The sequence below is a fragment of the Botryllus schlosseri genome, chromosome 12 (assembly GCF_051294905.1).
Source record: "Botryllus schlosseri isolate E-star chromosome 12, Bs_hap1, whole genome shotgun sequence".
In the NCBI taxonomy this organism is placed as follows: Eukaryota; Metazoa; Chordata; class Ascidiacea; order Stolidobranchia; family Styelidae; genus Botryllus; species Botryllus schlosseri.
The window spans coordinates 7,760,109-7,773,457 of record NC_137247.1 but is presented as its reverse complement, the minus strand read 5'-3'; the positions used below and the strand labels follow the sequence as shown (position 1 = coordinate 7,773,457).

At 39.5% G+C, this 13,349-nt stretch overlaps 1 protein-coding gene across 1 annotated transcript in view; it reads right to left on the bottom strand.

Annotated features, from left to right (window-relative positions):
- The window catches only part of LOC145452713 (uncharacterized), a 32,277-nt gene extending 19,996 nt beyond the window's left edge, over window positions 1-12,281 (bottom strand). Inside the window, exons 1-6 of the mRNA XM_080330873.1 lie at window positions 11,957-12,281; window positions 10,446-10,538; window positions 4,441-4,509; window positions 4,019-4,104; window positions 1,885-2,054; window positions 1,467-1,543 (exon numbers count right to left, since the gene is read on the bottom strand). Of these exons, the coding sequence (XP_080186999.1) occupies window positions 1,467-1,543; window positions 1,885-2,054; window positions 4,019-4,104; window positions 4,441-4,509; window positions 10,446-10,538; window positions 11,957-11,981 (520 nt within the window). The 5' untranslated portion in view covers window positions 11,982-12,281. The remainder of the gene's footprint in view (window positions 1-1,466; window positions 1,544-1,884; window positions 2,055-4,018; window positions 4,105-4,440; window positions 4,510-10,445; window positions 10,539-11,956) is intronic.
- Between the last annotated feature and the right edge of the window lie 1,068 nt (window positions 12,282-13,349).

Sequence of the window (13,349 nt, the reverse complement as noted above, 5' to 3'; positions counted from 1 at the left end):
CTGTTACTGCAAACCAGCAATTAGGCTCATAAATAATCTTATCCGTGTATGACAGGAACATTACTTGACGATGTACATTGTACAATTACACTCCCTTCATTTTCAAAGTCACCATCCTCCACTGGTCCTACCGCTAACTCTGATCATGTGTGAGAGAGAGAGAGAGAATCTTTATTCGTATACATTACATATCAACATAACACTACAAAAAATGTAACAGTGAAATGCGACATGCAAGGTAGACGGGAGGCTCGATATGACATAGTCTTCAGAGCCGAGTCACCCGGGACAGAAGCAATTTTCACAGTCGATAACTAATGAAAAAATATAAAATTAAATTAAATTAAATTAAATTAAAGTGGATCAATAGTAGTGAGTAATATATGGAATAACCAATATTATTGACCGAATTCATTCACAAAATTGAACGACAAGATGCATTCAGGAGCCGGGTGCACGGTAAGCCTTCCAGAAGCTGCATCGATTACCCTATAGTTGTCCCAAGATCAATGTTTTGTTTATATGGACGGGAGTTGGCAGAAAAGTGGATGCCGCACTGGTTACAACACACAAGCACAGACAATGTGCTCAGAACTCATTTTAGGATCCACTAATGTGCGCTAAAGAGTGCCCGGAATTAAACCCACAAACTATAGTATTTCAAAGCTAGGAATAGTGCTGTTAGACACAGGAGAATAGCTTATTTTGAAAAATCAACAACACTTTTTCGAACTGAAATAAATTTCAGCATGTAAAAATTCTTTACTTGACGTTCTGCTGAAATATGAAATCAGATCGCGGCCGACAAAATTTGACCTCTCAGGTAGGGCTAGGCAAAATCGAGTACCTGAGTGATTCGATTTTGAATCACGTATTATGCTTCGAGTGTAGTCGAGTCGAGTATTCGAGTATCACTGATTATGACGTAATAACAATATGTAAGATGTCAAGGCTCAAATATGTACCTTTTACGCCGCCACAAAGAATATAATGCCTGTTATACGTCAGAATACTTATAGGCCTACTTTGGTATTATTTCGACTCTACCGATTTCATGTCACTTTGTGACGATGTTGTGGAGGATCATGACTTCGGAAATGTGTTATATCCAGTAATGTTCGTAGCTTTGTACTATGTTTCGTATGCTGCGATACGGCCAATCAAAGTTTCAAGGCTTCCACAGTGGTCGAAACCATAATTCTCGTCGATAAAATAACTTTCAGTGGTGAGGAGCGTATCATTCCAGTACTCGAAAAATCGTGTTTTGCTACGCGACTCAAATTATTAACATGATTACTCGATTCAGATTCGAGTACTCGAATCATTGTGCCCAGCCCTACTCGCGGGCCGCATGTTGGTGATCCCTGGATTAGATGAAATGAAGAGTTTATCGTTCAGATTGATTCAAAAACCTCTAAGCGACGCAAAAATTACGGCGACGTCATATTCATAGTTTCTAACATTACCTTTACATTCGTAGAGTAAGTTGATCAACTTCGGATAGTTCGCAGCCGCCGCAATATGCATAGGCGTCACCCCATCACTGTAAATAAATCGTTGTATGTCTTGTTCAAAGTTAACATCGGTCTATCTCTAGCTTCGTTCATAAAATATTGCTGAACAAGCGATTCGTGAACTGTTCACTCCTATGAAGTGTACTGACGCTATGACGTGACCGAAAGTAAATCTTATATATCTTCACGAGCTTACGTGCTGCATGTTTCATACTACAAAATTTTCTAGCACATATATTGCCACGATAGCATCGAGGGTCGCGGCCACGCCGACGCGGTTATTGCCAATACTAGTCTGAGGCAGTGACACACTTTATGGAGGTGAATGATAACACAACGAGTGAAGCAGGTTGGTGAAATAGATGCTTACTTGTCTTTTGCATTGACATCAGCATCTCTTTTTATAAGTTCCTCTGCTACGCGATGGTGGAAACCCCTTGCCGCTACAATATGAAGAAGAGTTTCGCCCGTAAACGCATTGCGATTGTTTATCTTTGCGCGATGACGATGTATCAGATCATCGATATTCTGAATATCCACCTGTAATTTGAAAGTATATAAATGTTAACCCCGTATTTCTTATGGAGATATTTTCTCGTTTTCTGCAAAGCTGACAATGTGACGAAAACATGATAGATGTTATGATACCAATCCTGTAGTCAGTGGTTCTCAACCTTTTGGTCTTCGCGGACCCCTTTTTGACCGTCACGGACCACCGCGGACCCCCAAAAGTTTTAGTTCAAATTTAGCTCAATTACGGTGGAGTCGTCATCTGTCTTGTGCAAATGATAACTGTAGGCTAGTGATAGACAGTGACAAAATGACTTTTGTTGAAAATAAATCATACTATTTATGTAGGAATTGGGTTGACTGTTAATGCTTCAAAGCGAATTCTGCAACTGCGCCAAAGTGTCACTTCAAATTTAGCTCTTTTGTCGTGCGACCGTTTTCTATCTTGTGCAAATCACAGCTGTAGGATAGTAAAAAACGGCAACGAAGTGACAACTTACCATTCTTGAGAATAACATCATAGCCTTTTATTCATGTAAAAATTGGGAAGACTTTTATTAATTCAAAGCGAATTCTGAAGCTGACTGATTTGGAATACGAGGTCGTGTCTTGAAAATCCGCGCCTTCGATTTGATATAAACGACTGTTGAAAATCCGTTTTCACAAAGAGGGGTGGTGGCAAATGTAATAATATAGCGCAACGCTTCCGACGACACATTGGGTATGATCGCAACAAATATGGCACTAAAATTGCAAACTTTTTTTTTATTAAACATGAAACGTCAAGCCTTGTCATTTTATCCAGCAGATCACATTGAAATTATTATGGAAAAAATGGTTATGTATATCACAGAAGAAGTGGATTTTTATAAACATTTCGAAGTCACCGTGATTGACTAATCAAACTTTTTATTTTTACACAATCCCCAACAAAACACCTCCATACAGCGAAATATTTGTATCAGTAGATTATTGTCAATTTAGCAATCAAAATAAGTCCGCACAGCAGGACATTTTATCTCAGACGGCCATTCTGTTGATGTGAAAATTAGTCAAAATTTTGTCAAAATTGTAGCATTAGGTCAAAATTTGTCAAAATTTTTCATAATGTCAATTTGTGACGTCTGCATTTCGTTTGCATCGCAGATTTTGCACTGTCAGTGAACTTATCATTTGATATGTTACAGCTTGTAGCTGAAGAAAGACTTCTTGCGCATTGCATCATTCTTATATGAACAAGCGCATGATGAAAAATTGTGATGTAGACAACATTGTCAGAATGAAGCAACACAGTGTGTCACACCAGCAGTGTACGCGCAACTTGAGTGTTGTCAGCCATCAACTCCTGCTGTTGGACGTCTTTGGCAAGCTTCTTAGTGAGGACATGCACCTTCTACCCAAGAATGTAGGTAAGTATCTCTCGTTGTACTACAATTTCTTTAAATTATTTCTACCATAATACATATTGTAACCACTGGAATTCTTCATAGGGTCAGATTTCGTTAAAATATTGTTTTTTGTGTAAAAGTTGCCTGTTTCTAAGCCAAAAACGTTTTTTCAGGTCAAACTACTTCGTCAGTCAGTTCGAACCAGAAATGAAGATAAGTGGTACAATTTTAATATTATGTGGGAAAACACCCAATTTGCATACGTTAGGTCAACATTTGGTCAAAAGTCAAAATTAGGTCAAAGTTAGGTCAAAATTTTCCTTTTTTTAGGTCAAAACAAAATGCCCTAGTTATCACCTATTTGGTAAATTGAGAGGCTTCGCGGACCCCCTGAAAATGCTTCCCGGACCCCCGGTTGAGAACCGCTGTAGATGATAGCGATTCCTGTAGACGTTTACACGATATGACTTATTCTAATATCCAAATATATTCTGACTATACACACTAGTCGTCGTGACTAAAAGATATTTTCATGTCAGTACGAAACAAGTCATAGATACTGCGTAAATTTCAATAAAGGATCTCAGTAACTTTTTCGCTACATACATGTGCCTTGTTCCTGTGTATATGTTGGTTTAGCTTCATAAATTCTTTGGTGAGTTCCCCATCGAGTAAAGTTTGTTGGGATATACCTACAAAAGTGATGGTATGAGCAATATTAGTAAAACATTGCTATTAAATTTCCCTAAATGACATCTCTACAGAATGTAGAGATGTACCGTATTCAACCGGATCCCTGTACACTGTTCGTTCACAATATCCATTATCCATGCGTGAATCAGATATAGTGGAGATATATTTTTTGATTTCGCTGGTAATTTCATTGCATCTACAGCATGCGCATTCGTGCGGTCCAGATCATTAAACCTAACAGCCTGTATTTACAACAAATTTCCTCGCATGCACCATTTTCAAACGGCCACATCAGCAGAAAGAGTCATAATGTCTGAATGCTAACGAATCCTCACCTGTGTCTGTGGTGCTTGGTGTTTTTCGCAATCTGGACCTTCTGTGCATAGTCGGATCACCATCATTTTCTGCGAATATAATAGAGCAGTGCTTTTCAACCTTTTTGAGCTCCATTCGCACTTTTTTTTTGAAAAATAATTTCATTCGCACCAGTCAGCCGAAATTTAGTACACGAAAAGAAAATGAAGAAACTTATCACTTTTGTATTCGAAGAGCTTCTTGGAGGTACAGAGCTTCATTATTTTGCATTCAGCTTATCGTATTATAGACTAATCAAGCACTAAAATCACTGCAGTAGAAAAATCACAGATATCGCACTCCCGTTGTTTTCAAGAAGTTCGTTACATTTTCCGGTGGTATCGTGCAGTGATTAACAGTGTTGGTATCAAGTCACTACCTTCGAGTCACGAGTCATCTCGAATCATTGCACATTTCGACTCAAGTCAAGTCAATCGATTTTCAAAGGTGACTCGAGTCGAGTCAAGTTACTCGTTTTTTGGAGGTGACTCGAGTCAAGTCAAGTCACAAGTCAAGTCACGATTCAAGTCAAATTAAATTTTCGAAGTATGTATGACGATCCAAAGTCATTAAATGTTGCTAACTGTGTGACGGATAGATTAATTGGCCATTTATCGTGAATCGAATGACGATTATAAAGTTGAATATGCAAGCAAAAAGATGTTGTATCGTTCACGCACACGTAGAACTGCTAATAAAATACATGAGTAGCTACATAGCTACATGCAGTCTGTTTTTATCAGCCAATATATAGTAGGCTTACCATATTTTGGAAATCTAAAAAGAGGACACTTTTTCAGAAATTTGAGACTTGCAAAACCGGAGAAGAATCACCGTTTTTCACTCTGAAATAACCGCCGGAGCGTCACTTCTGTGCTAATTTACGGCATATCACTCGCAATTTGCTCTAAATCTGACCAAAATTTTCAAAAAAGAGGACAAAAGGGCGCTTCGAGGACACTTTCAAAAAAGTCAAAAAAGAGGGCAAATCCTCTTAAAAGAGGACGTATGGTAACCCTAATATATAGTATCGAATACGAAGCCTCGAGAAGTTGAACAATTGATGTAGTACAAGGCACTACCCACCTACACATCCGTGAAAGGCATAAACTATATTCATTCGATTTAAATCATACAAGAGTGCTGGCAAAGGTGAGAACTGCGCAATGTAAGAACTGAGCTGCCAAAGAAACAGAGATGCGATGCTATTAGATAAATCTACTGCTACTGCGACTACGTAGGTGTGATGGTTTCCTTAGCGGTCAATTTATTTGTGATGTAACAATGGATAATCAGTGAAACTTATAATAATTGACGACTGGTTGCTCTCACAAGTGAAATTGGCATGTCGCTAGCAAACCATACATACATAATATAGGGTGATTTAATCGACACCGTTTACTTAATGACTTGAAATTGACTCGTGAACTTTGCTCCGAGTCACGAGTCAATCCGCATTTCTGAGGCACCGAGTCAAGTCAAGTCCAGAAATTTTTGCAAAGTGACTCGAGTCAAGTCAAGTCATACCAAAAAGGTGACTCGAGTCACCCCAACACTGGTGATTAATTGGAAGCTTAAAGGGCGAACCCAACAACAATATTCACTCGCAACAATATCACTTTGCCACTAAATCCACATGTTACGTCATCGCGATATTAATGTGTTTGCATTTAGAACGCACAAAATAGTGAAACTGCACTTGAATCGTAGCATCAATGTTGCGACTAGCACCTTTGGTTCATTTTTCTGACAACATTCGAAAAGATGCTTCGCGTACTAAGGTATGTTAGATAGGGTTACCATACGTCCTCCTTTAGGAGGATTTGTCCTCCTTTAGGAGGATTTGTCCTCCTTTTTCGGGTTTTTGAAAATGTCCTCCGAGGACGCCTAAATTTCCTCCTTTTTGAGATTTTGTCCTCCATTTTAGGAATTTTGGTCAAATTCATAGCAAAATTCCACTGAGTTGCCGTAAATCAACACCGAAGTGACGCTCCGGAGGGTATTTTGGGAGCTGAGCAAAAGTTGACTTTTTTAAATTTTAGTCCTCCTTTCCTGATTCCAAAATATGGTAAGCCTAATGTTAGACGATTGGATGGTACGGTGGGCGTTGAAATCAGAAATGCATTGCTATGCAAACCCACGCAATCCGAGTAATTGATGACTGTTGTTTATGGATAAACTTATGCTTCATTCACTTCTTATCCATGCAGCACACAAATCAACATATCTTTCAATAACAGCGTTCGGCATCCTTGTGTTGTCAAAGCCAACACTTTCACCTTCTTGTATAATTATTACTCACATAAAATTCATGATTAACACACAGTTATATCGGCCCGGGTAGCCAACTGCGGAAAACTGACTGGAATAATGCCAAATTATCTTTACTATCCCACATATCCTTATACATAAAGAGTAATAAGGTTCAACAGTCTAATTAAGCTTAAATTAGGCTGCATAAGGAATATTGTAAGACATACGGCTTGGTGGATTTGATTTTGCTCTGCAGAGGGTACTCACTGCTCAGTGCTCATCTGCTCAAGCTAAGCCGGTCGAGTTCGGAGTATTACAAAGTTTGTATAGTATAGGGTTACCATATTTAAGAAACCCAAATTCCGGACGCTCGTTAGCGCCCACTAGTGGATTTCAGAATGAGTTATGACGTCACACAATCAAAGCTTTGCTCAAAGACCAGAGGTGCTGGTCACCATCCGGTTCAGGAGTATGTTGCTGTGTGATGTGTAACCGGGACCGAAAGCACATGTTTACAGCCTCCTCCCACCCAAATGTATACAATGATTTTGAGCCCACATAGGGTAATCGATGCAACTTCTGGGGGGGTGGGTGCTTGCTATATGTATCTGGTTTATATATGCATCTGGTCGTTAAATTATTTGAATGAATTCTGTCATTAATATTGGTCGTTCCATATATTACTATATAGCTACTGCTCTCGGCCCACATGATCAGAGTTAGCGTTAGAGCTGGTGGACGATGATGAGTTCGAAAATACAGGGAGCGTAATTGCACTTCGTTAAGTTATGTTCATGTCCTACCGATAAAATTGTTTAGCATCCTTATGCCGGTGCGCACCACGGAGCTTTACAAACACGCAACATCCAGTGGTTTCAAATCTTTTATGGTCGCGAATTCATCTCCAATTTGAAAATGTTCCGTGGCCCAGATCAAAATTCGACGAGCTAATTACTAAAAGAAGTCAGCGCCGTTGCCCAGACGTACTCACGGGCTATTTTGGAAGCTGATTACATTCAACATACTCGCAAACCCCAGAATAAAAGCAGATGACCCCCCCCCCCCCCCCCGTTTGGAACCACTATATTTGAATAAGGCATTTAAACGGTTTTAACGATATCTAGGAATGTACCGTTCTCCTATAATTGCGATCACAATTAGGCTTATTCCAGTAAATGAAGGTACCTTTCATTTATATTTTATTGCAGTTTTTGCGAGGATGGTAGTCTCCATATTAAAATCAATAAATGTGACGGTAAATCGCGCGCAGCGCGAAGAAAAATATCATGCATCTGCATAAATATTCCCAAAAAATATTGTTTTTATGCTGATTTACGAAAAAATTATGAGTCTACGTCAAGTCTTCAAAATTCCGGACATTTGGCATATTTTAGAAATTCCTCCCGGACGCTAGTTTGAACAGTGAAATTCCGGACATGTCCGGGAAATTCCGGACGTATGGCAACCCTAGATAGTACAAAGGCGGTACGAACACGAACTAGGCAAACTTTTCCAATGGATCAGCAAGCTTAGTGGAATCACCAATAGGTACACGAGTAAACAACACTTGTTATAGATCTAATGCGTTAATTGTTATAGTTGAAGAAACGCTAAATTCTGCTGTTAACCAACATGAATGTGTGCCAAAATTCCAATATTTTGCATTCAACTATGCCAAATGTCAACACTGGCATCAGCTACTATTACCTACATTCATACAAGGTCCGTACACAATATCCATACACGGTGGATGTTTCCGAGCATGTGAGCAACTGATACCGATTGAACTCCTTCTTTTTTCCATGCAGTAACGTAATCCTCTCGCGCGGAAATATTATCTCAAACTCTGCATTATGCACGCATCGGGAGCTTTCCTCACTTGTGAACTAGAAAGGGCTAGCTACCAACAAGTTTTTAGAATTGCTTCCAAACGACAGAATTTACGGGCTCACTGTACTTAATATCGTGTTTATTTGAATTATTCCACGTCTGAAAAAGTGAGAAACATGGACAATTTTCATTCGCACTCATCCGGATTTTTCATTCGCACCATTCGCACCACGCTTGCCGTTCGCACTCATCCGGATTTTTCATTCGCACCATTCGCACCACGGTCGTCATTCGCACTGGAATTTTTTTCATTCGCACTAGTGCGAACCGTCACACAGGTTGAAAAGCACTGTAATAGAGTATTACATATAAATATATATATGCGTGTAGCATGTATGTGTATATAGCCTAAAAGCACTACGACGTGGGTGTGATACTGACGCACGAATTAGATCATTGAGCTGCACAAGAAAACACCAGGGATAAAGTATTTGAGGATTCCCGATCCTTGATTCAACGACTTTCGCATCCAAGTTGGGGCCTACGATACTTAGTATCGTAAGTATCGTAGGTCCCGTCCAAGTCCAATTCCGGTAATCAAGTCCAATTCGCCCGGATCTCCAATCTCTAATCACAGCTATCCGCTGTGAGCCTGGTAATATTACATCTTTTTCCATAGCTATATATCTCATTATTATAAAACGTAAATTATGCGTTTAATCTATAGATATAAAGGTACACAGTTTAGAAAAAATATTTATTTCGAATATATCTTGAATTTGGATACCCAGCCATTACCCATGCGTGTCGTGTCATGTTGCGGGCGCAAACTGTTCCGTCGGCCATGCATTACACTTGATGATCGCTCCAAGTTGACGTATGCGTCTTCTGAGCCTAAAACAAAAACAGTGTAGGAGTACACGCAGAGGGAGTAATCTCTTGAACATAGGTAAAATATGGGCAGCGAAAACCAAGTTTAAAAATATGTAACAAACGGCCTCAGAATAACCAGCTTCACAATTGCAGCTTGAGCACATATCTTACAAAATTTTGGTTTATTTTATCGCCTTTGCATTTTGATTAGCCGAAACCACCGATTCTGCGCTGGGATCGGTTAATATGACTCTTGTTGGCCTACCATTCGTAAAAAACGGGTCGCCAGTTCCAGAGCAATATCGCATTATCGTAAAATATAAATTATATGAATCTATCAGGGGTCGGGAACCTTTTTGTTCATTTCAACTCCCCAAGAGCCATACATGTCAATCAACTCTAACGTCACAATTGAATTTATAAATCGATCGAAAATACCCATGTAAATGTCCGCGATAGTTAGAGTTTGTATCAAAAGTGTTGAGACAGCAAAAGATCCGCTATTCCAGGCTGAAGGTTTGAGGACCAGAGATCATTTTGCAATTTATATCCATCGGTACCACATCTCCCCCTACGTATTCGATTCCTAATCTGGTATCTCAGAAATCGCGTGTTCACTCGATCCCGGTTCAAAACTTCGGAACCATTTTTTCCGGATCGATCTAAATCCAAATGCTCCATGCATTTTCATAAATCGGGTTCTTCGGCGAGTCAGGATCATATAGTTTATAAAAAATGCCTCGGAAGTTATATAAATTACACTTCCCTGCATGACACTCAGAAAAGGGAAACGGGCAGACGATGTTATTTAACTTCAACCATGATGCTTAAACTATATGCAAAACCAGTAGAGCATTTACTTCATCGATGCTATCTATAAAAGTACTATAAACACATGAACTACCCGCTGTTAGACTGTTGATATTACTTCTTTTTTCGGAGCAATATCGCATTATCGTAAAATATAATTTATGTGAATCTATAGATATAAGAGAAGCTTAAAAAATCTTCCTAGTAGGATACTCATTACCCATGCGTGTCGTGTCATATCGTGGTTGCAAACTGTTCCGTCGGTAATTCAAAGCAGATGTTCGCTGCAAGTTGACGAATGCGTCTTCTGAGTCTAAAACACAGACAGCGTAAACAGAAGTGGTAATCTCTTGACTCATAGGTCAAATGTGGACATCGAAAACCAAGTTTAAAAATATGTAACAACTGGCCTCGGAATATCCAGCTTCGCAATTGCAGCTTGAGCACATATTTTACAAAATGGTGGTTTATTTCATCGCTTTTGCATTTTGATTTGCCGAAACCATCGATTCTGCGTTGAGATCGGTTAATATGACTCTTACTGGTCTACCATTTGTAAAAAATACTTTTTGGTTAATCTTCCTCACGCATAATGCAGGTCCGATATTGTTTCGGGCAAAGTTTTAACGCTAATTCTTCATTTCCAGTGATTTAGCCTACCGATTCTATGTAATCTCCTGATTGTCATTCAGTGTGCATGCGCAATGTGCATTGTGCAATGTACATGCCCTGTAGCTCAAATTTTCATTGTATCCAAATTCTGTCGTATTTTAGATTGGTGGAGATATTGAACTGAAACGACTGAAAATCGCATAGCCCACTCTGGTCTCACCTCACGCTGATAGCGAACTATCTCCATCCCAAAAATATTTTAGAGAAATTATCGAAGTGAAAAGTGTCAAGCCCCTCCACCATTTTTCTTGCGCGAATTATTACTGCAACGTGTACTAAGGGAACTACCTTCGGGAACGGGAACTACCTTCTTCAGTTCCATACCGTATCAGTGTCACCGTGGTTAAGATGCCTCTCCGATCTCTCATACAACGAGATCAGGTTATAACATATTGTGTGGTAGCTTGAACATTCACTGTCTTTGGTACGGTATACCAGGCTGTATTGCTCAATCCTCTCAACTACAGCCCCACAAAGTTTAATCAAGGAAGTCCCAGTGAGACGACCGTGTCCGACGACGAGAATGCTCCTGGACGTGATTCGACATTTGTGACTAACATATTGTTTAGGTTTACGTCGATTTTTGGGTGACTCCAGTCGCGTTTGTACATTGACTTTACGTGATTCGAGTCACTGTCCTATTTCGAGTCACTTTTCTGGTCATTGAATATTCTATACTTCACGACGTATTCTGAATCTCTCAGCCGCATTGCGAAGTGAATGGGTCATCAGTTCTATTACTTTCAAGTAATGTGAGATATCTGCCAATTAAACGCTGCCAAAAATAGCACGTGGAAAATTGTGGTTGACGTCCCTGCTATACAAGACGCGTAAAATAGCTTTCACGATAGCAGGTTCATAACCGCTGTTATGAGTGGCTTTAAAGTGGCAATAAAATTCTAGACGTCAATACAAATCAACATAGAATCCACACTGAAGTTGCTCAGTCGTAACTCGTAACTCCTTTACGATAGTAGGACTACGTCCCATAACTGATATAGGTTTTTACTGATCATCCGCCCGAATTGCTGGATACATCGGCTATCAGCCTATACTTACGAGGATCGCCAGGATGAACAGACATCTCAGCAACTTTCCGTGGGCTTTCAAAAACGATTCAAGGATACCGCCCGATACAATCAGTACTTGCCCGCGTCTATGCAATCTGATTAGCGACTGGCAAATCGAGGAGGTGAGATTGCGTACCTGACTATTTTGATTTATAGCAGTACAATCGTCGAATTCAATCTTGAGTCGAATAATATGCACAATTGAAAAACTAGGCTATCATTGCTCGACTCGAATATAATCGGATATTTACCCGGACTCCATAATAAAAACACACCGCTGCTATCATAAGGTATGCTAAGGTAAGGTAACTATAGTAATGTGCCGCTGTACGCTTTCAATTGGCCTGTCATTGTTTTTGTATTCTATTATATTGGAAACACCTTTTTATTGTATATGTCATTATATACTCATCGCCATTGTGATCCTTTGTAATGGTCCGGTCTAAACAATGCGAAGAAATGCAAATGAAACAATACATTGGTACTATCGCCCGACAACATTTTTGACCTCGAAGTATGATTCAATATTTCTTGGAGATGCAGAGTGAGATTCATTAAATTTTGCAAAGTAAATTATTTAATTGTTTTGTCTGTATAATACCGCGATTAGTTATTCAAAAAGGAAAGCAGGAAAGCCGGGGAGTAGACCTATATGTGCTTTATGTGCACATGTGCACTCAAACGAGTATGTATTCGCGTTTTAGTCGCCGCTCTTCCTCTGCACGAAGTGTAGCCTACTTACGTATGGTATGAAGGTATCTTATATCTATTGGCACCATGTAATATTATTATTACTTCTGGTCTGCGTAGTCACGTTTTCAATACCCTATGACAGACGCCGAGAACGTATGACTCGCGAGTCAGATATGGCTTTCATGAAGGTTGCATATGCCTCTTGGAGTAATAGAATTTGGCAAGCATCAAGTATAGCATGATTTCCACCAAAAAAATCCATTGTAATTTTCAGTATGATTTTTCAAGAGTAACATACAACCTTAGCGCCATTTGCACGGTCTATAAAACATTTCGTTGTGATATTACTATAACATGACGACCGATGGCTACTTGAGAGCCGGGACTCGCTTAAGTGGTATGCTAGCTGACTGGAATTAATTCATGAACAATGGCTCTTTAATGAAATTTGCCGGCTTTAGGAAGAGTTGTACTACGGTTATCGAATGTAATGTTTACATTCGATACGATAACAATAGTATCAGCTGATCATAAAGCTCGCACTACGTTGGTCAAAGTAGCGTCATAGGCCTACCTATCAATTGATATAAGTCTGTGAATTGAGAAGTCTCCGTGGGATTTAATTGTCAGGCGATTTTGTGAAATCACATATCTTAATATGGCATTAGAACTGAGATCGACCATCGCGG